The sequence below is a fragment of the Artemia sp. Qi Xiang Cuo genome, chromosome 11 (assembly GCF_049724085.1).
Source record: "Artemia sp. Qi Xiang Cuo chromosome 11, ASM4972408v1, whole genome shotgun sequence".
Taxonomy (NCBI): Eukaryota; Metazoa; Arthropoda; class Branchiopoda; order Anostraca; family Artemiidae; genus Artemia; species Artemia sp. Qi Xiang Cuo.
In genome coordinates, this window is record NC_142804.1 from 25,394,330 (window position 1) to 25,418,431 (window position 24,102).

The window sequence follows — 24,102 nt, forward strand, 5'->3', positions numbered from 1 at the left end:
AGGCTGGAGGAGGAGGAGGAGAAGGGTTCCCAGTTAATTCGTTTGTAAAATCCTCCAAAAGCTGTAGTGTATTTTGGCTCAAGTCTACCAGCTCAACTGTGCTATTATCTACATTAAAAAGAATTTCGTTTATAAACTCATCAATATTATCAGGTATTTCATTGTCATGTAAAATGCTATCGTCCCATGTTAAATTGTTGGGGGACTCCACGTGTGCCTCCTCTCCTTCACCAGCTGATGAAGACGATGATGAATATTTGACCAAAGGTCGTCCAACCTATAAATGAAAAATAACTTATTTTCAAAGTGTTCAAATCATCCCTATTGTTAAAATTTGGATTATTGCTTAATAACAATTGGTTTACTCTATCGATATTCTGCTTAACGAAAATCTAAAACACTTTACATAGAACAAAATCTGATTTTGTTCAAACAACTCCACCCCCAATTTCCAATATTTAACGCTCCCCCTCCGAGCCGGCCATCGCGGCGCTTCCCGGTGCTTCCCGCGGCGCTTCGCCCAGCGCTTCCAGGGCCCACCGGCGCTTCTCGACTGCCGCGGCGGCTCCCAGCCGTTTACATAATGTCCAAAAGAAAATATTGTTAGACCATAAGTTGTTTCTCTCTCTCTAAGTCCCTACAGGTTGTGAACTCATTAGTTTAATTATTGTAAGCCGCGTATGTTCTGTTCCAAGACTGTTCAAACGAGGAAAATACAATTAAATGGGAAACCGTTAACTCATATTGTCAATATTTCCCCCACCTAAAATCTTGGCAAGTTGTAAGATTGAAAGCTGTTAAAAATATTACGTAAATTAGACAGTCCATATGTGCAATAGATAAATGGGATAATCTCTGTCCTTCTCTTAAAACTATAATATTCAACTGTGGAAAATAGCATTTTGAGTTTTAAATGGTGAGCATTAGCAGTAAACTAGAAAATTAGCTAAGAATATTCGCTTATGAGATATCGAAGCGATAGCAAAGATTAGAAAAGAGTGGTTTCATTGTAAAAAATTACATTTAGATATGTAATAGGGGTTAATATCTCGCAGAGATAAGTTTATATTGGGATTGAAAAAGAAAAAAACATTGGAAGAAATAGATAGGTAGGAAAAAATGCTTACATTTTCATAATCTGTCTGGGCTTGGGTGCCCGAAGGTCCACGTAACGTGTGTATGATGGTGGAGTGGGCGGTGACGTTAATTTCTTGTACAGGAGCTGTGACTTGTGCAGCCGGGACAGCAATGTCTTGGGCTTGCATAGATGAGGCTTCGGCATTATAGCTATTCGCCCACTCGCTCTTTATTTTTCGACCAGGTTGCATTGGGTCAAGTAGCGTGGAGCTAGAGGGTTTTGGCCAGCGATCATATTGCATGGCAGGGGGCGCATTATTGGCCCTCGCTTTCTTAGCGGGTGGCGGCGAGGAGTATTCTTCGCTATTTGCCTTAAAAAGAAGAGAAAAAATTAGTTTCAAAATAATTTGCCCCTTTTTTAAAAAGAAAGTTATTAACCATAATTTTGTTTAGAAAAGTATTTATCTCATTTTAGTAAAGCAAAAAACCCATATTCTCTCCCCCCTAAATTTAGGAAAATTAACCCACCCTAAGTCTATCCTCTCATTGAGTTAATCTTGCGATTTATTCAAGCGAAAGGCATATCTTACTACCTTTTATTCAAATGTTATAGCTAAAATCACTAAATGACGAAGAAGCAATTAATGTAAAAAACAATTATCTTTTCTATTTTGTCACTATTAAAAGTGCTAACCCCCTCACCCAACAAAAAACCTGGATTCACATCCGGGAATATAAAAGAAACTTTATTGAAAGCTTGAAAAAATTAAAAAAATGTCTAGAGACGCATCACATATATTTAAAAATTATTTTTCTTGTCAATTGGTGTACATGTCTACACACCAAATCCCCCCTTACTTTTAATGCGAAGAAATAGTTCGTTTTCATTTTACACTGATGGCGGTATAATTGAATGCATTTCCCTCCCTCTTTACATAATTTAATTACAACAAATATTTTAGATTAAATGTAGTTCGCCCTCAGACCTGTCAACTAAATGGCTGTTTATATTTTTAAAATAAATAATAATAAAATATATTTGACCGGTTCTCCGACAAATACAAGGCCCATACTTTTAATGCGAAGAAATAGTTTGTTTTAATTTTACACTGTTGGCGGTAGAATTGAGGGCATTGCCCTCCCCCTTTACATAATTTACTTACAACGAAGATTTTAGAAGCAATGTATTGCCCCCCCCCTTTCACATAATGTTCTAAATATATTGTTAAACTTAATTTGAAAATAATCTCTTTCACCGGCTCTCCGACAAATACAAGGCCCTTACTTTTAATTCTAAGAAATATTTTGTTTTAATTTTTTACTTTGTGATGTAGAATTGTATTCTTTGCCATGCCTCTTTCCATAATGTAACTAAAACTAATCTTTTATAAGCTAAGTATTGCCAACTCCACCATTTAAACGAATGTTCTAAATATTTTTTTAAACTTAATTTGAAAATAATATCTTTCACCGGTTCTCCGACAAATACAAGGTTAGGAATCTACAAGCTTAATATACAGCAATCTCTTTTTGCTTAAAACTGTTTTAATTTGACAGCCAAAACAAAACCCTTTGGCTAGACCAATAGCGTGAACACACCGGAAAAGGGTGACAGCTAATTTTAACCTCGCGTAGAGCATTATGTCAAAACCAGAGCGGGTTAATAACAACAGTGACGGAAGTCAATGGTCGCTTTTAGCTCGGATATAGAACACGTAAAATTTACTAGATTTAGCAAAATGATAATTACTTATTTTTGCGAGAATTTTGTTGTAAAACAGTGAGGGGGGGTTAGGTTTTGAGGGTAAAAGAATATATTTTATGTATTTAATTTTGACGGAGAAACAGTTCCTTTTGACTTTGGCTGCCGCGTTTGTAAACCGGAAAGGGTGATAGCTAATTATAGGCCTCACATTGGAGTCTTGTGTCAAAACAGAGCGGCATTTTCATTAAAAATTGACAGAAGTCAGTGATCGCTTTAGCTGGAAATATAGAAGGAAGGAATTTAACGAAAGGATAATTATTTCTTTTCGCGAGAATTTTGTTGTAAAACAGTGAGGGGGGGGTTAGGGTAAAAAGAATATATTTTATGTTTTCCATTGATTATAATGATGTTTGTATGGTTTGGGGGGGGGTTTGGGGGTAAAGGAATATATTTACGTTTTAGCTGAATATACTGGAGGATGTCCAAGGAAAATTCGTTTGAAAATAAAAATGCACTTACATTGCTAATTGCGGCTGCCAATGCTTCTAAAGAGTTAAATTTATCCATTGTTGTATCAACTATGTCAAAATACTTTCTGATAATTTAATCACATTGCATGTCCGTTATATACGAAATCTCAAGGGCGAATTGTTATGTAACGGGGAAAACCATATGTAACAAGCCCTCTGATTGGTTGAGAAGGGGGATGTAACCGACTCGTTGATTTGCTGAGAAGGAAACACGTGATCTAACTGTTTCCGGGAAACTCATAGTATTTGGCTCGAGCAATAACAACAAATACTATTTCTGGATCATAACATTCGCCTCGAGCAACAACAACAAATACTATTTCTGGATCATAACATTCGCTGAGAGCGTGCACTTGACAAACAACAACAACAACATTGACCTTGACATTTGCCACGGAAACAACAACAAATACTATTTCTGGATCATAACATTCGCCTCGAGCGTGCCAAAAACACACCTGGAGAAAAAGATCATTGACCCCATTAACCACGTGTTCTCTCTAGGGACTCTATGCCCATATTTGGGGTGCAAAAAAGTTGTAGGTGGCAGCAGGGGTGCCCCGTGGGAGTAGAACCCCCCTTCTACTGTTGCCCTTCAATCACTTTCGAATATTCAAAAGGAAGCTAGCTCTTTCAATTTCAAATCAAATGATTCTTTTTTGAAGTTACTACGACAACGCCTTCACTACAAACCTTATACATCCCCAGGGCATAACTTACAACCCTTGCCCTGAGGGTTGGGGGGGCTGTCATCCTTGAAGATCTAATTTCCAGAAATTTCAATTACGTTGAACAAAATAGCTATCACAAAATTTTGATTGGATGTGTTTGGGGATATGGTGGGCGTGAGAGGGGTTTATTTGCCCTACAATAACTTTTGACTATTAAAAAGGGCACTAGCCCTTTCAATTTCCAATCGAATGAGATGTTCTTGAAGTTTCTACGCAAAGATTTCTATAAAACCTTATATGACCCAAGGTCATAACTTACAACCCTTGCCCTGAGGGGTGTGGGGGGCTATCATCCTCAAAGACCTAATTTCCAGAACTTTCAACTACATTGATAAAAAAGTGTATCTCAAAATTTTGATTGGATGTGTTTAGAGAAATGGTAGACGTGAGAGGGGGGTTAATTGCCCTCTAATCACTTTCGACTATTGGAAAAGGAACTATTCCTTTCAATTTACAATCAAATGAGCCCTTTTTAAAGTTTCTACGACAACACTTTCTATAAAAACCTTATATGCCCCCAGGGCATAACTTACAACCCTTGCCTGAGGGCATTGGGGGAAGTGTCCTTTTTAAAGATATAATTTTCAGACCTATCAACTACGTTGAACAAAAAGCCTAGCTAAAAATTTTGATTGGACGTGTTTGGGGAAATGGTGGGCATGAGATGGGGGTTAGTTGCCTACCAATCACTTTCGACTATTAAAAAGGGCAATAGTCATTTCAACTTTCAATCGAATGAGGCCTTTTTGAAGTTTCTACGACAATGATTTCTATAAACACCTTATATGACCCCAGGACATAACTTAAAACACTTGCCCTGAATTCTGTGAGGGGGTTGTCATCCTCAAAGACCTAATTTCCAGATCTTTCAACTACGTTGAACAAAATGACCATCTTAAAATTTGATTGGACATGTTTGGTGAAATGGTGGGCTCCAGACGTGGGTTAGTTTCCCTCCAATCACTTTCGACTATTAAAAAGAGCATTAGCCCTTTGAACTTCCAATCGAATGAGCCCTTCTTAAAGTTTCTACGACAACACTTTCTATAAGAACCTTATATGCCACCGCGGCATAGCTTACAACCCTTGTCTTAAGGGCTGTGGAGGGGTTGTCATCCCCAAACACCTAATTTTTAGAACTTTCAACTACATTCAACAAAATGGCTATCTCAAAATTTTGATTGGATGTGTTTGGAAAAATGGTGATCGCGAAAGGGGGTTTGTTGCCTTTCAATCACTTTCGAATATTAAAAAGGGCACTATCTCTTTTAATTTCCAATCGAGTGAGCCCTTTTTGAAGTTTCTACGACAACGCTTTCTATAAAAAACCTCATATGCCCCCAGGACATAACATACAACTCTTGTTCTAAGGGCTCGGGGGGGGGGGTTGTCATCCTCAAAGACATAGCTTCCAGACCTTTCAACTACTTTGAACAAAATGGTTATCTCAAAATTTTGATTGGATGTGCTTGGGGAAATTGTGGGCGTCGGAGGGGTGTTAGTTGCGCTCAAATGACTTTTGACTACTAAAACAGGCACAAGCCCTTCCAATTTCCAATCGAATGAGCCCTTTTCAAAGTTTCTACGACAACTCCTTCGATACGAAGTGTCGAATCATTCTTTCTTAGGCAAAGACATTGCGCTGCCTATGATGATAACGCTCTGAGGTTTATATCTTATATAGACATATGGTGGAAAATCGAGGTTTCAAAGGCGGTATATTTACATAAATGCTAATCTGGAACATATTAGGAACTGTAGTGAGTCACTATTTTGCGTTTTTTTTATTAGTTAGCTTCTTGTATGATTTATTCGATTGAATCATGAATATACGCTATATAGTGAAAAATCACTAGATTTAGGAAAAATAACTAGTTTTAGAGCAAAAATCACTATAAATCACTAGCTAGAAGAAAATTACCAGGCAACATAAAAATCACTAGAAATAGTGAAAAATCTAGGGGTGGCAACCCTGGTGCTATATCGGGTGGTAGAGTAAATGAGCGAATCAGAAAAATAATGCGCCTAGTTTCCTTAATCATCAATCAGCATAACTTATTTTTTATGGAACTATACAACAAGGGCTTCATTCGCCATACAACAAGCCTGAAGTCATTCTGCTGGTTTTGTCTGCTTGTAAATCTAAATCTCATTGTTTTTTCCAAACTTGCGTTTGGAAAAAACATTTTTAGCCCTCTTTCGGGTCCCATTTGATAAAAATTTTAAATTAGGTCTCCCCTTGGCCCATGGACTTGTGACTATAAGTTTCAAATCTATGAGGGACAAATGGTTTTTGACCCATTTCCAGACCCCAACAGTTCCCCCATAAGTGTGTCGTCGTATTAATCTTTCCAAAACTCCTTCAAAACTTCAAGCCAATCGGAATAAAGTTTTTGACCCTTTTTTGCGTGCAATTTTCAGAGGGCGAACCACGTTTCCAAAGGAAGCTCCTCTGTTGTGTTAGAGTCCACTTGAATCAGGGATTTATGTTTTTAAATTTCAATCTATTCAGAAAAAAAAATTGTTCGTCCTTTCTGTTGGGATTTTTTTTTCTCTTCATTGCTTGTGCATTCAGACCCTCTTAAATCAAGACAATGAGGATATAAGTTTTATGCCAACAAGAAGAAAGCTTCTGGTCCTTTTAGAGCCCCTTTTTCGGTGGGGCTGAACCCTTAAGCTGATTTCTTTATTTTAGGCTCTGACTGAACCAGGCATTTACGGCTACAAGTTTCAAACTAGTCGGGGTTCAAAGGTTTTCGGCCTGTTTTCAGGCCCCCTAATATCTTTTTTCATCACAAAAACTGTTTGCCCCCCTTAGCCAAAATGAAGACTCTTGAAAGTTGCAAGCCAATCAGAACAAAAAAACTTAAGGTTATAAGTTTCAATCGAATCGGACAAAAATTGACCCATTTTAGGGCTCAGGTTTCGTGGGTTCCTTGTCCCTAAACTAATTTTTTCCATATAAGGGTCCCTTTTGCCCTGGGAATTATAGTTTTGAGTTTCAACCCGCTCAGAATAAAGCAGTTTATTGAACTTTCGTCGGGTGCCATTTCTGGTTGAACTGATATTTATCCCCCAATTTTTTCCTGTATTTAGGTCCACTTATACCAACGATTTAAGGACATAAGTTGAAACGAATCGTACAACACCGTTTGCAACCCTTATCCGAGCCCCATATATGGGAGTGACATGCCTACAAACAGTTCTTTTTGTACATTAGGTTCCTCTTCGCATAAGGAATTGTGGCTGTAAATTTAAAACTGACCGAAGATAATATGTTGTAATACCTTTATAGGTCCCTGACACCCTCCTCCTCAACATCAAATGTTTGTCTCTATTGTGCCATGGTACGATCTATGAAAGTTTTGAGCCGATCTGACAATCAAAATATACATCCTTTGGGACCTTTATTCATTATTAATTTAAAAAAATAATTCCGAAAAAGAAGTTTTTCAAAGAAAAGCAAAGGCCATTTTAAACTTAAGATCAGCATATACAAATACCTGTTAAAATTCAAACTCAAAATGGCCAGAAATTACTATTAAAAAATAAATGAAACCCAAAACAAACAGAAATTAAATAAACAATCATAGCAGAAAAACATACAAATAATAATATAAATGAATCAATAAATCTTAAAGCGAGTAATGCTTAAATTGAATATGCAAATAAAGCTTGAAACGGAGAAAAATATTTTGGTATTGAAGTATAAATGAAACCCAAAACAAACAGAAATTAAATAAACAATCAATGCAAACAGACATACAATAGATACTAGTATAAATACATTTTGGGTTTCATTTTTATCTCTTCGTTTTGGGTTTCATTTTTATCTGATACATTCGGGGAAAATATGGCGTGTGGGAGGAATGGGGGTGGGATAGATGCCCTCTGATCTCTTTTCACTTTTAAAAAGTGAACTAGAACTTTTAATTTCCAATCAAATAAGCCCTCTCTGAACTTTATACGAGCATCCCTTCTATACGGACCATATTTGACCCCAGGACATAATTTACAACGCTTAGCCCTAGGCGCTGGGAGGTTATGTCAATCCTGGCGTTTTTTTAATATGATATTTGAATTATTTTTAACAAAATTTCTATCTCAAAATTTTTATCTAATGAATTTGGGGAAAAGAGGGCATGGGAGGGGGGGGGGTTAGTTGCCCTCCCATATCTTTTGAAGCTTAAATACTGAACTAGAACTTTTAATTTCCAATCAAATGAGCCCTTTCTGAAATTTATACGAGCATCCCTTCTATAAGAACCATAGTTGCCCCCAGGGTATAACATGCGACGCCCACCCCTAGGTCCTGCGGAGTTATGTCGGCCCCAGAGTTTTTGTTATATGATCTCTGAATTTCTTTTAACAAAACGGCTTCCTCAAAATTTTTATCTGATATATTTGGGAGAAAAGAGTGTGGGAGGGTAGGGGTAATAGCTGCCCTTCGATGACTTTTGACTCTTAAAAAGCGAAATTTAACTTTCAATTTCCAACCAAATGATCCATCTCTGAAGTTTATTACGAGCATTCCTTCCATAAGAACCTTATATGCCAGGGCATAACTTACAGCGCCTGTCCCAGGGCCCTGGGCAGTTGTTTCGTCATCGGAGTTTTGTTTTCTGACCTTTGAACTATTTTAAGAAAATGTCTATTTCAAAATTTTGTCTGACGCATTTGGAGAAAAGAGGGCGTGTGGGGGGAATGGGGGTGGGGGTAGTTGCCCTCCGATCTCTTTTGACTCTTAAAAAGTGAACTAGAAATTTTAATTTCCAATCAAATGAGCCCTCTCCGAACTTTGCACAAGGATCCCTTCTTTATTAACCGTATTTGCCCCCAGGGCATAAGTTACAACCTCTGCCCCGGGCTCTGGGGGGTTGTGTCGACACTGAAGTTTTGGTTTTATGGTCTTTGAACTATTTTTAAGAAAATAAGTATCTCAAAATTTTTATCGGATGTATTTGGGAAAAAAAGGTGGGGGAGGGCCTATTTGCCCTCAGATCGTTTTTGGCTCTTAAAAAGGGCCCTAGAACTCCCGATTCCCAATCGAATGAGCCCTCTCCGAAGTTAATGCGACGACCCCTTCCACACGAAGTGCCTCTGGGAAAAAATAATAATAAATAAATAAATAAATAATAAAACATTGGAGCCGTACGGCCTTTACTATAGGCAACACTATAGCGTTGCCAATGATTAAACCTATCTGTAAATTGACAATTTGTACAATTCATGGCTCGTGTAATAGGAAGGGGCAATACATTATTATTGCCGCTTCCTAATAATTTTTTTCTTAGCTGTTTATTTAGAAACAGTTTTTTTTGGGGGGGGGGGAGGCATAATAATAACAAAAAAATTAATTGATAATGTGCATAAGAAGTACCCAGTGATTCAAGAACATTTAAGATTGGAGAGGATGGCCCCCAAGACCTCCAGCCTGCGTAATTGGTGTCAAAAGCTGATGTTAAGGTCATCACATGAGACAAATTTATTGGACACTTTTGACCATTTTGGACAAAATTGATATATCAGAATTTTGATCCCATATTTTAGGGTCTACGGTGGCCAGTTGGACGAGTGCCCTCCAATCACTTTTCGCCCTTAGAAGGACACTAAAACTTTCATTTTCTAATTGAACGAGCGCGCTCTAATCTTTTTCACGACCACGCCTTCCACACGGGGTGGTTGAAGAAAAAAAAAATAATATATGGGAGGCATATGGCTCTTTACTTAGGCAGCGCTAGAGCTCTGCCTCTGGTTTTCAATTTGCAAATTTTTGTCTTTTTTTATTTTGTAACTTGTAAGTTCTTTTTAAACGTTTAGAAGTGAAGCATATAAATATTACTTCGTCAATTTCTTGCGCAAAAATATCTTGTTCTTAGTTATGCATTTTGTAAATAAAGTTTTTAAATTTTGTAAATTTTGTTGCAAGGTTGTACTTTTCGTAAATTTTGTTGGAAGATTGTACATTTGTAAACAAAATTGTACATTTTGTAAATATTTGTTACTCGGTTATATACAGATATTTTTTGTTTTGTTTAGAGGGGGGGGGGCTGCTCTGTCTTGGGGGAGGTATTTTCCACAATGAGAAATTTCAGATTGGGAGAAAATTTCTCGGGGAGAATTTGGCAAGATGGGAGAGAGGGATTCCCCTGCATGATTTGAAAACGGTCAGAAATTAAATAAGGAAAATTATTCCGTATGTGAGGAGGGATGCCTTTTTTCAATACCTCGCTCTTTACGCCAAATTTCAAGTTCTTGTCACAATTGATTAAGAACGACACCCGAAATATAAGGTCCGTTGAATTTAAACGAGAACTATTTTTAAAGACCCTTAAGACTCTAGTGTAAAGAGTGGGGGATTGAGAAGGGGACAGGCCCACACATATGTGGGATCCATTCTCTTCGTTTCAAATTCTAATTCTGCTCCTTATTTTCAGTTGAAAAAACATTTTTTTTTATTTACATTCACCAAGGAAAGCCCTAAGATCGTGACCCAAAGGGTTAAAAGCAGAACTAATCTCCTTTGAAACCTAGCACGTTTGGATAAGCCGATAAATTTCGATACTGTACACATTAAAAAAAAAAAAATCCCCCTTTAAGTAGCCATGAGAAGCATGTATTTCCTTTGTGATCTTAAGTAGAATCTAGTGTTAGATAGGGATGATTTTTCTTAAATATGTTTTCTGAATAATGATGAGATATGTAAATCGCTTTAAAGCTAAAAAAAACGTTCTTGCGCTTTATACTTGACATTGTAGTTTTTAGATTGTAGCTACATATAAAATTTAGTTAGAATTGCAAATAATGAGCACTTCGAGAAGGAAAAGAAGAAAATTGGAAAGCTTAGGGCTGCTTGTAAGGATCAGATTTGAATTTTATTATAAACTGGGGCCGAATAAAGATATTTAATTTTTGATATGATGATGATGCTTAAGGTCCTTCCAGTTGACCTTAAGACGGCCCTTGCTGCAAATAATGAGCACTTCGAGAAAGAAAAGAAGAAAATTGGAAAGCTTAGGGCTGCTTGTAAGGATCAGATTTGAATTTTATTATAAACTGGGGCCGAATAAAGATATTTACTTTTTGATATAATGATGATGCTTAAGGTCTTTCCAGTTGACCTTAAGACGGCCCTTGTTGTAACTAAACAAAAAAAGAATAATTTTTTTCTTAAATGAAACTCAACAGTGATACTGAAACTTCAAACGAAAAGGATTTATTCTGTATATAAGGGGAGAGGTGTCACTTCCTTAATCCCCGCTCTTCATGGTAAGTCTTACAGTGCTTTAGTCAAAGCATTAATGAAAGATGAGACAAATGTAGTAAATGAGTAATTTTGTTTGTTTTATTTACCAATTGCTTTCTAACATTTGAACTGAAAATTCTACTCTTTAAAGTAAATGCACCTGATTAGGATCTTCTATTTTTGATTCTTTGTGAAAAATACTTTTTTATCCCATCCCAATTGTCATTGGTTTCAGCAGTTGTTATTAAAACGCTTTGGTCTATTCATATCTCAAAACCGCGATTTTCTAAAATTTTTCTTTTTGTTGTTTGAATATTATAAAGCTTTTGGGGCAGCATTAAATTTTGTCAGTGATGTTATGTTGAGCAATGGAAAATAAATAATTTGATAACACTGTTAGTTAAATTTGACAACACCGTTCCTCCCTAAAGTTTAAAACATTGATAATCCGTTGATTCCTAACGACAGTTACACCTTCTAAAGGTGTTTTGTGCAACGTATTTTTATCTTTTTTGCTGATTCTTACCTCATTTCCCTTTTTCTTTTTTTTGTGGTGTCTGCTACAGCTAAAAACTGCATACTTGCATATGTTAGTCTTTTTCATTAAAAATTGAATTCCTGATTTTTCTTAAGTTTCTAAAATTTTTAAAGTCCACCAATCTGTATCTTTTACAAATAAAAGGCATTTGAGATTGAACTTAAGGCTTAGAAAAAAATCTTTATTGAGTAAATACCTGGAAATGTGATTTGTCATTTGTACACTATTTTATTGATGAACATTAAACTAACTATTTGCTTGGACTGGAATGAAGTTGAAATAGAGGCAGGGCCTGCAGACGTACGTTAAACTTGGTTTCAAAAGCTAGGAAAGTTATATAAGCATTTAGTCTTCTTTTTTGCTACAATTATCATCAAGGCTTCTAGAACCAATTATTTCTCATTTAGAACATTTAGAAATTCTCACAATCGAGGTAAATTTTAAGCCATTCCTTTTTTAAAACAACATCGGGGTGACGAACACTCACTCTTGTAATGACACTAACCCACTTGGTGAAGGGAAGGCAGTGCCAGTGATCTATCTGAACACACAGGTAGTAATTCTCCCTGCCGCGCAATCCAGCCAAAATCCAAGGGATCCAGTCAACGCTCAACATTTTTTAAGCTTGTACTAGGTAGTATGCTAGAAGTGAATTATTCTTGCAAACATCATTCGTTGGGGAGAGCGTTTGTACCTCTACATACTTCTCAGAACTTAGGCATGGCCTTCTCTCCTGCTTTTCTAATGCAGTCTTTGGTAGATGCTGAATTCAGGAACAGTCTGTCACTATTTCGGAAATTTCTCTTCTTTTTCAAGTGGTTCAGTGGTTCAGATTTTCCTATACCATAAATCTGTAAGATCAAATCCAATATGAGAAAGGCCTACAGGAAAATATTTGATCGCAAAGAATTTGGTCGAACTGAGTTTCAATTTGGCTGTAAATTCATCCCACTGATAGCTTTCAGCTTGCCGTAACTTTGACTTATAGCGTCTTTTGATTTGGTTTTAATTTCCCCTCAATATTATAAATAGAGTATAATAGTAGTAATAGTAGTCCTAGTTTTAGTAGCATTGGTAGCATTCAAATATTGCCTTTTTGATAATCTCCCTTATCATTTCCTGAAAGTACCAAATTAATAAACTCAGTCATTCCTAAATAACGGACCTTATACAACTCATATACACATAACTTTTTTTTATTTAGTTCAAACTTCTCCTCAACATTCTCTGAGAGGCTCACCTGAAGTCTCCTTCGTCTCCTTGGAAATTAAGGTCCAAACATGCATTCATTTTTCAATAGCATATACTACATGTAAACAATAAACGAATTGCCTAACTTACAGCCCCTGCCCTGAGGACTGTTGGTAGGTTGAAATCCTCAAAAGCATAATTACTGGACCTTTCAAAATGCGGAACAAAATAGCCCTCTTCAAATTTTGAACGGATATATTTTGGGTAATTTTAGGCTTAAGGGGGGGGGGGTAGATTGCCCTCCTTTCACTTCTGACTTTTAAAAAGGGTGCTAAGACTTCCAGCTGCCAATCAAATTAGCCCCATCCGATAAAAATTTATCTGACCACCCGTTCTGTAAAAACCTTATATAGCCCTGGGCACAACTTACAACCCTTGCCCTTGGGCTCTGGGAGGTTGGGTCCATTCTGAAGTTACTGTTTTATACTTTTTGGATTACTGATAGAAAATGGTTATTTCACAATGTCGATCGAATGCGTTTCCGGAAAATAGGAAAAGAAGATGTCAGGGAGGGAGGGCTAGTTTCCCTCCATAACCTTTGACTCTTAAAAGGGAACTAGAACTGTATATTTCCAATCAAATGAGCCTCCTCTAAAGTACCAATGACCGCCCATTCTGTTTAAGCCTTATGCGCCCCTGGGACATAATTAACAACCTTATTTACAATCTACATAATTAACAAGGCCTTATTATATGATCTTTGGACTTTTTTTGGACCAATATTCATTGGTCCAAAAAAAGTCCAAAGATCATATAATAAGGCCTTGTTAATTATGTAGATTGTAAATAAGGTTGTTAATTATTCAAAATTTCTATTGGAGGCATTTGGGGAAAGTACGATGTGGGATGGGGGTGTTATCTGCCTTCCAATCCCTTTGACTCTTAAAAAAGGCACTAGAACTTACGCATTTCGAATCCAATGAGCCCCTTCCGAATTTAATACGACCAGACTTTCCATAAAAATTTTATGTGCCCCCAGAGCATAACTTGCAACCCTTGCCTTGAGGGCTGCGAGGGGGTAGCTGTCATCCTCAAAGACATAATTTCCTAACCTTTCAACTACGATGAACAAAATGTCTGTCTAAAATTTTGATTCGAGGTATTTGGGGAAATTTTGGGCCCGGCGGGGGGGGGGAGGCTAGCTGCTCTTCAATCACTTTCAAACATTAAAGGGGACACTAGCCCTTTTAATTTACAATTTAATGATCCCTTTTCAAAGTTTCTACGACAACAATGGGCCATATCAAAATTTCAATCAGATGCATTTCGGGAAAATGCAACGTTTATATGGGTGTGTGGGGAGAAGGGGTAGGATATCTGCCCTCCAATCACTTTGACTCTTAAAAAGGGAACTAGAACTTCTTTTTGTTTCCTTGTTGATCTTATCAAGCCCATGATCCTAAAACATCGAGAGAGGGCACATTTAAATGGAAATTAAAAGTCTTAGTGCCCTTTTTAAGTGATTAATTAAAAAAAACTTTTTCCACAAAATAATTTTTTTAAAGAAAAGTAAAGAGCTCTATTAAACCAAAAATGAGCAGAACTAAAGTAAAAAAATCTTCCAAGCGTAAAACTACCACAAATTCCCAATAATAAATAAATAAAACAAAAAACAAGCAGATATTACAATAAATAACCGAGTCAAAGTCGAAACGAGCAAAAATTAACATGAGTAGTGCTGGCAACCCCCATGCCTTCCGAAGACCAGAATATAATTTACACTTTAGTGAAAACAAAATATATTTCAAATATTCTCACTTTTTTTACTTTGATAAATAAAAAAATCTTGAAAGTGTAATGGAAAAAATATCAGTAGCTTATATGTATATTAAACTGACAACCCACGGTCTTTGTTTTTTTTCTTCAAAATTTTGATTCGGTGTGTTAGGGGAAATGATGGGTTTGGAGGGGGGCTGATTGCCCTCCAATCACTTCTAACTATTAACATGGGCACTAGCCCTTTCAATTTTGAATTGAATAAGCCCCTTTCTAAGTTTCTACGACAACTGTTTCTATGCGAAATGCCCTGGTCTAAAACTGAGAAAGAAAAAAAGATAATACATTGCGCCCACATCGCTCTTTACTTAGGTAGCGCTATTAAACTGTCAGTGACCAAAAAGATTGGATGGCAACTAGCCCCCCTCCCACGCCCCTTTTTTCCTGCAAAATAATCCAATCAAAGTTTTGAGATAACCATTTTGTTCAGCATAGTTTAAAGGTTCAAAAGCTTTGCCTTTAAGGATAACATGACCCCCCACAATCCCAGAGGATAGGGCTTTAATTTATAACATTTGCCTATTTCTTACGTATAGTATTTGTTTTTGATAAGTATTCTGACATTTTGGGTGGGTGAGGAGGGGGGGGGGTTTCTACGGGGGTGTGTTTTTACGGGGCAGCACACCCCCGTGGGTTTCACCCCATAACACAACCCATAATTTTTTATGTGGAGAGAGGGAGATTTTTGGGGGTTAACTTTCCAGGAAAAATTTTACACTTGGGGGATTTGACAGAATTCCTGCACGAAATTCTTTTTATTTGCATAAATTTTTTTTGACAGCTCAATTTTGCATTTAAGGATGTCCCTGAGAAACTGTCCGGGGGAAATTTTCAGAGGGGTTTGGATTCCCGGGAAAACAATTGCACGGAAGCGGGATTTCCGGAGTGACCGGATAAACGATGTCTTTCTCAAATGCAAGTATGTTAAGGAGAATCTTCCGAATGAATCACCCAACAGAAATTTTACGGAGGGGGGGGGGGTAGTGAGGAAAAAGTTACCCAGAGGGTATTTTACGGGGGATGGGTGTATTTTACCTGGGAAAATCTTTCCACGAAGGAGTTTCTCGTGAGGGAAAGGAACTTTTCAGGGATGATGAGCCAAATTTACTGGTATTATTTAAAAAAGCAATCAGAAATTAAATAAAAACAAGCTTTATCAACTCAAAGTAAGGAGCAACTTGACTGTTTGTACGAATTTTTTAAGAACGACTCCTTAAACACTAGGGCCGTTTAGTAAGAATAGGAAGCTATTTCAAAAGTGCTAAAAAATTTAGCGTGAACAGAAAGGTATTGAGGAGAGGGGCAACCCGTTCATACACAGAATAATTTCTGTTTGTTTTGAGTTTTAAAGTGGCTCCTTACTTTCCGTAAAAAAAAATAGTTTTTTATTTAATTAAAATAAGAAAATATTTTAAAAGTACTAAAAGACTTGAGCGTGAAGAGCGAAGTATTGAGGAGAAAGGATAACTCCCTCATTAACGGAATAATTTATATTTATTATAAATTTTAATGTTGCTCCTTACTTTCAATGAAAAAACTTGTTTTTTATTTAATCTAAGTAGAGCACACTGAGCTCAGTTGTATAATAGATAGCAGTTCCTCACATAGTTTGCTTTTGCTCTTGTCAGGTCGTTTATTTAATTGTGTTAAGAGAATTTTCTGGCTCTTTTCTGGGCCTGCGCAGTTTCTAAACGATGGATTTTAAGTGAAATAATTCACACTCATATACCCACACATATATCCTAAATTCTGAAATTCCTTTTTCTCTGCTTGGATTCAGTCAGCTTTGCCAGTCATCTTTATCATTCTTATGCAAGGTTTGATGTTAAAAGTTAAAGTTAGGTTATAAAACTCATATATGGGTTACAAATCTAACCGAACCTAACCTGTCACCATCAAACCTTGCATAAAACTGACAGAGATGACTAAATCCAAGGAGAAAAAAGGAATTTCGTACATCAGCCGGTGAATGTCACGTCGATGTCACGTACAGCTTACGAGAATGTGGAGGTTAAACCTTCCAAACCTTCCAAAGGGAAATGATTATAAAACACAATTTTGGGTTAGCTTGTACTTTAATAGCTTTTTTTGTTTCAGATATCATATGCGGACACACACCCTATGTTTACAAAGAAAAACTACCCTAATTTCTTTCGCCTGGTGCCAAGTGAAAATGCGTTAAATGAGCCAAGAATACAACTATTGAAATACTTCAACTGGACCCGTGTCGGTATTTTATATCAAACAGATCCAAAATTTTCACTGGTATGTTATTCTATGTTTTCTTTATTTGGACAGAATATATCTTTGTATTCTGAGTCTTGTTAATAAAACCTAGAACAAGGTTTTAATCATTATAGTCAACTGTACAAGATTTCGCTGAAAATTACAAAGTAATTTTGTATAGTTCTTGACAGTAAATTAAATAGAAAAAATAAGCTTTTCAACTGAAAGTAAGGAGCAGCACTAAAACTTAAAACGAACAGAAATTATTACGTATATGAGGGAGTTCTTCTCCTCGTCAATACCTCGCTCTTTACGCTAAAGTTTGAATTTTTTCCCAATTCTTTAAGAATGACCACTGAATCGCGAAGGGTTTAATTATAATAAATAGCTCTTTCGAAAGTACTAAAAAAACTTTAGCGTAAAGGGTAAAGTATTGACGGGGAGAAGAATCCCCTCATATACGTAATAATTTCTGTTCGTTTTGAGTTTAAATGTTGCTCCTTACTTTCAGTTGAAAAAACTTGTTTTTTTATTTAATGTCTGGTCGTTTTTTAAATAATGCTGGGAAATTTGGTGCCCCCTTCATGGAAAATTCATCCATGGGAAGATCTTCCCACATAACCTTCTCCCCCTGAACCCCTCTTCCCACAACCAGAAAAAATCTCGCCCCTGAAAACGTCTGTATACTTCCCAATAACCAACACTATATTTAAACAATGGGCAAAGTTCCCAATTTACAACCCTTCCTCTGGGGATTGTGGGGGATCAAATCATCCTCAAAGACATAGTTATTAGACTTTTCGATTATGTTGAACAAAATGGCCATCTCAAAATTTTGATTGGGTGACTTTGCAAAAAAATAGCGTGGAGGGGGCTTAGTTTCCCTCCAAATTGTTTGGTCACTAAAAAGGTCACTAGAACTTTTAAATTTTCGTTCGTTCGAATGAGCCTTCTCGCGATATTCTAGGACCACTGGGTCGATACGATCTCCTCTGGGAAAAAAACAACAGATAAACACACATCCGCGATCTTTCTTCGGGCAAAAAATACTAAATTCCACATTTATGCAGATAGGAGCTTGACATCTCTACAGTAGGGTTCTAGGATATGCTGAATCTGATGGTGCGATTTTCATTAAAATTCTATGGCTTCGAGGCTGTGTTTCCCCTTTCTTCAAAAATAAGGCGAATATTAATTTTAACATTAACGTAGCTTTTGATGGGTAAGACTAAACCTGATGAAACTTATATATATGAAATTAGCATAAAAATCCAATTCTTTTGATGTATCTATTGGTATCAAAATTCCGTTTTTAGAGTTTCAGTTACTATTGAGCTGGGTCACTCCTTACTTACACTTCATTACCACGAACTGTTTGACATATATGGCTAAACTATTTTTTTTTCAGTAAAGTATTGCTACATCAAAAGTTGAAAAGTTGAAACCATAAAAGTTGAAAAGCCTTTTGTATAAAAAGTTAAGGAATATATCTTAGAATTTTTTTCAGTTTAGGGCCTCAATGCTAATCATGTTGGATGGTAAAAATTATCCAATTTGTTTAGAAATTTTTCCTTGAAATTTTTTTTTGTTCCTGTTTTTTTTTTTTTTTTTTTTTTTACTTAATATCACATCCTTGTCTACCCAAGATAATTTGGCGGCTACCATGCCCTGTATTCTCACTATTCACACTAAAGCTCAACGTATGCATAACAATGCTTGAGTAAAAGGGTTAAATTGTTTCTATTTAAAAATAGAGACAATTTTCCAGTACCTCTTAAATAAGTTTAAAAATGTGGGCTCTAATTGCTTTTTTGAGGCCCAAGGTACCTCCCTTCCCCATAAAGGAACCTACTAGACTCGACCTAACTAGCTATTGCAGTAATTTGATAGTCTCCAAACACATCCACCCAAAATTTTGAGATAGCTATTGTGTTCAACGTCATTGAAAGGTCCGGAAATTATGTCTTCGAGGATGACACCCCCCCCCCCCACAGTCCTCAAGGCAATTTATTCCCTGGGGGCATATAAGTTTTATATAGAAAGTGGTGATCTTATAAATTTCGGAGGGGGCTCACTGGATTGGTAATCAGAAGTTCTAGTGCCCTTTTTAAGATTCAAAGTGATCGATGGACGCATACGCCCTCCCCCTACACACCTTTTATTTTCCCAAAATACATTTGATAGAAATTTTGAGTTGGCCATTTGTTGTCGTAGAATCTTCAAAAAGGCTCATTTGATTGGAAATTGAAAGGGCCTTTTTTAACAGTCAAAAGTTATTGAAGGGCCCTACGCCCATCAATTACCAAAGCACATCTAATAAAAATTTTAAGAAAGCGAATTTGTTCAGCGTAGTTGACAGGCCTGGAATTTATGTCTTTGAGGATGACACCCCCTCCCCCCTCGAGAGCCCTCAGCACAAGGGTTATAAGCTATGCCCCGAATTTATATAAGGTTCTTATGGAAAGGATGGTAGTATTAACTGCAGAGAGGGCTCATTGGTTTGAAAACTAGATGTTTTAAATCCCTTTCTAAGAGTCAAACTGATCGGGGAAGCACCCCCTCCTTCCTTGTATTTTCCACAAATGCATCCGATAAAAAATTTGAGATACCCATTTATTCAAAAATATTCCAAAGATTACATAATAAGGCCTTTGGGGTGGACAGAATCTCCCAGAGTCTGGTGGTAAGGGTTGTAAGTTATTCCCCAGGGGCATATAAGCTTTTTCTGGAGGGGTTGGTCGTGTGAACTTTAGAAGTCTCATTTGATTTGAAATTTATAGTTCTAGCCCTGTTTTAAGAGTCAAACATGATGGAGAGCAGCTTGCCCCCCCTCCCTGATATCCTCTTTTCCCTTAACGCATTCAATCGAAATTGTGAGATACCGATTTTGTTACCAATAGTCCAAAAATCATATAACAATGTCCTTAGGGTGGACACACAATCCCCCAGAGCCCATGAACAAGAGTTTTAAGTTATGCCCAGGGCATATAAGGTTTTTATGGAATGGGTATTTGTATAAACTGTGGATCGGATGGAGCTCATTTGTTCGGAAGTCGGAAGTTTTAGTGCCCTTTTTAAGACTCTAAAATGAATGGAGGGACGTCCGTCCCTCCAAGCCTATCATTCCCTACAGGACAAGGGCTGTAAGTTAAGCAATTCGTTCACTGTTTACACATAGTATATTAAGAATGGTATACATGTTTGAACTTTACTTTCCAAGAAGACGAAGGGTGTTCAGGTAAGCCTTTCAGAGAATATTGAGGGGAGTGTTAAACTAAATCAAAACATGTTACGTGTATACGGATTGTCAAAAGGGTGAAACACAGGAAATTACTGAGCATATTAACTTGGAAAATTCAGAAAATGATCAGGGAGATGATCAACAAGACAACATTTGCATTCTACCAATATTACTACGACTGCCACTACTACTGTTGCCACACTATTCCATTTACAGTTTTAAGGGGAAATTTGAACTATATCGAAAGACGCTATGTGCATGCAAATTGTCAAAATAACATATGTCAATCGTTGATTTGGATATTAAGATGAAACATTCAGAGAATACTTAAAGGGGAAGATCATCTCACCGAAAGGCAATATTTGCACACTACTACTAATACTACTATTACTGCTCCATTTACTACTACTAATACAAAAAATTAAACAAGAAAAATGGGTTTTAATTTCTATAAAGCAGTGAATACAAAAGTAGAGATGGGGGTGCTACTCCGAACAGGGCTCCTTATATGGGCATAGAATAAGGACAGGGCTCCAAATATGGGCATAGAGTCATTAGGGAGAACACGTGGTTAATCGGGTCAATGACCTCTTTTTCCAAGGTCGATTTATTTGATGTTTCTATGTGCAATAGCTCCGGAGCGAATGTTGCACCTGCGCATTGAATTCTAACGGGAACAATGTTATTGATTGCGTAATCGAAGGGAACGTGAATGTCCGAGAAATTGATTGCGTAATCGAAGGGAAAGTGAATTTCCGAGAAATTGATTGCGTAATCGATCGCGAATGTCATGGTGTCCGGAAATAGTATTTGTTGTTATTGCTCTAGGCAATGTTATGAGGTTCCCGGAATTTGGAACACCTGTGCTGTCGACCTCAATTCACCTATCGTGAATCAATAATTCCCCTTAGAAACAACAAATTAATTTTCCCTTTCTTGACAGATCAATCAATCAATGACATCATGTGTCAGACTTTAAAAATTTCCGCCTAGAAACATTTCTCCAGGAATAGATCCAAAATCATTAATGTCTTTGCTTCGGGAACAACTCTTTTGGTCGAACTCCAAAGGTTATTAATAACCAAATGCCATGGAAACAATTAGGCAAGAAACATCTTAGCGATGAATTGTTTTAGCGCGCGAGAAGGTTTCATATTAATTTGAAATGTGTTAGCACAGAGATGCCAATAACAAAGGAACACGCTGAATTTACGTTTAGTGATTATTTGGGCGAAACCGTTTTAGACAGGTTATGGAACTATTTCGGAGAAACAGATAGAGACATTTTAAAAGAAAATTTTGAAGAGATTTTGGAAGAGGTTTTGAGTGTGGTCGTTATAATATACAAGTTTCATTTGAACAGTGTTGTGAGGTCCTCTAACCCAACCCCAAAGGGTTCCAATCCTCCTACCCCAACCCCGAAGGAAGCCCCCGGTCTTCAAAGGCCCCCAAGCTCCCAAAGGCCCTCCACCGGTCCCCAAATGTCCCCCAGGCCACCAAAGGCCCTCCCTGTGCCCCAAAGGCCCCCCAAGCTCCCAAAGGGCCACCGGCGCCCCCAAAGGCCCACCCCAGACCCCAAAGACCCTCCCCGGGCCCCCCAAAGGCCCATCGAGCTCCCAAAAGACCAACGGGGTCCCAAAGACCCTCCACCGGTCCCCAAATGCCTCCCCAGCCCCCCAACTGGCCCCCCGGACCCCCAAAGGCCCTCCCCCGGCCCCAAAAGGTTCACCGGGCTCCCAAAGGACCAAACGGTCCTCAAGTGCCCCCCAGCCCCCCCAAGGCCCTCCCTCTGGCCCCAAGGCCCTCCCCCGGTCCCCCAAAGGTCCTCATCCGGTCCCCCAAAGGCCCCTCGAGCACCCAAAGGACCAACGGGGTCCCAAAGACCCTCCACCGGTCCCCAACTGCCTCTCCGGACCCCCAAACGCCCTCCTCAGACCCTCAAAGGCCCTCCTCCGGTCCCCAAAGGCCCATCGAGCTCCCAAAGGACCAACGGGGTCCCAAAGGCCCTCCACCGGTCCCCAACTGCCCCTCCGGACCCCCAAAGGCCCTCCAGGGGCCCCAAAGGCCCTCCCTGGGCTCCAAAGTTCCACCTCCGGTCCCCACAGGCCCACCCCGCTCCCCCAGGCTCCCCGGGGCCCCCCCGGCCCCCAACGCTTTCCCCCTGGACTAGTCGGTCCCCCCAAAGGCCCCTCACGCTCCCCAAGGGCCCACCGGGTCCCCAAGCCCCGCCACTGGGCTCCCACAGGCCCCCCGGCCCGCCCACACCCTCCCGGGGCCCCCCACGACCCCCCCCCCCCCCCCCAGGCCAACTCCGCCCCCCCAGCCCCACCCCCCGGACCCCCCGGTACCCCCCAGCTCCCCAACGACCACCCACCCCCAACGGCCCCCCACACCCACAAAGGCGCTCCCCCCGCACCCGTCTTTCGTTGATGTGTGTTGTCTGAAACCTATGATTTGGGATGTGTAGTTTGCTACTTCAGGCTTTTCTGAGCTAAGGTTTCCTAGTATTTCGTAGGTGAATGTTGTATGAAACCAATAGTTTGGGATGAGTATTTTGCTATTTAAGGCTTTTATGAGCTATGTTTATTAGCCTTTCGTTGATGTGTTTTGAGTGAAACTTATGATTTGGGATATGTAAAGTGTTATTTTTGACTTTTCTGAGTTGGATTTCTTAGTCTTTCATAGGTGAGTGTCGTGTGAAACCTAGGATATGCAATGTGTAGTTTGCTATTTTCGACTTTTCTGAGCTGGATTTCTTAGTCTTTCATAGGTATGCGTTGACAGAAAATTATGATTTGGGATGTATAGTTTGCTATTTCAGACTTTTCTGAGCTAAGGTTTTCTAGTATTTCGTAGGTGAATGTTGTCTGAAACCAATAGTTTGGGATGAATAGTTTGCTATTTTTGACTTTTCTGAGCTAGGTTTCTTAGTCTTTCCTTGGTGTGTGTTGACTGAAACCGATGATTTGGGATTTGTAGTTTGCTATTTTTGACTTTTCTGAGCTGGATTTCTTAGTCTTTCATAGGCGTGTATTCTATGAAACCTATGATTTGGGATGGATGGATTGCTACTTTTGACTTTTCTGAGCTGGATTTCTTAGCCTTTCATATGTGTTTATTGTCTGAAACCTATAGTTTGGGATGACTAGTTTGCTATTTTTGACTTTTCTGAGCTAGGTTTCTTAGCCGTTCATAGGTGAGAGTTGTCTGAAACCTATGATTTGGGATATGTAGTTTGCTATTTCCGACTTTTCATAACCGGATTTCTTAGTCTTTCGTAGGTGTGTGGTGTCTGAAACCTCTGATTTGGGGTGTGTGGGGTGTTATTTTTTTAACTTTTCTGAGCTGGATTTCCTAGCCATTCGTAGGTGTGTGTTGACTGAAACATATGATTTGGGATGGTTATTTTGCTATTTTTGACTTTTCTGAGCTAGATTTCTTACCCTATCATATGTATGTCCTTTCAGAAAATTATGATTTGGGAGGTGTAGTTTGCTTTTTGGACTTTTCAGAGCTAGAATTCTTAGTCACTCATAGGTGTTTATTGTCTGAAACTTCGGGTTTGGGATGAATAGTTGGCTATTTCAGACTTTTCTAAGCTAAGGTTTCTTAGTAATTTGTAGGTGAATGCTGTCTGAAACTTATGATTTGGGATGCGTAAATTGCTTTTTCAGGCTTTTCCGAGTTGGAGTTCTTAGTCTTTCATAGTTGTGTAGTGTCTGAAACCTCTGATTTGGGATGGGTAGATTGCTATTTTCGACTTTTCTGAGCTAGGTTTCTT

At 38.3% G+C, this 24,102-nt stretch overlaps 1 protein-coding gene across 1 annotated transcript in view; it reads left to right on the forward strand.

Moving 5' to 3' along the window:
* LOC148946798 (gamma-aminobutyric acid type B receptor subunit 2-like) overlaps positions 1-24,102 on the forward strand; it is a 174,906-nt gene that overhangs the window by 28,813 nt on the left and 121,991 nt on the right. The window contains exon 2 of the mRNA XM_089096427.1: positions 16,952-17,119. Coding sequence (XP_088952553.1) covers positions 16,952-17,119 — 168 coding nt within the window. The remainder of the gene's footprint in view (positions 1-16,951; positions 17,120-24,102) is intronic.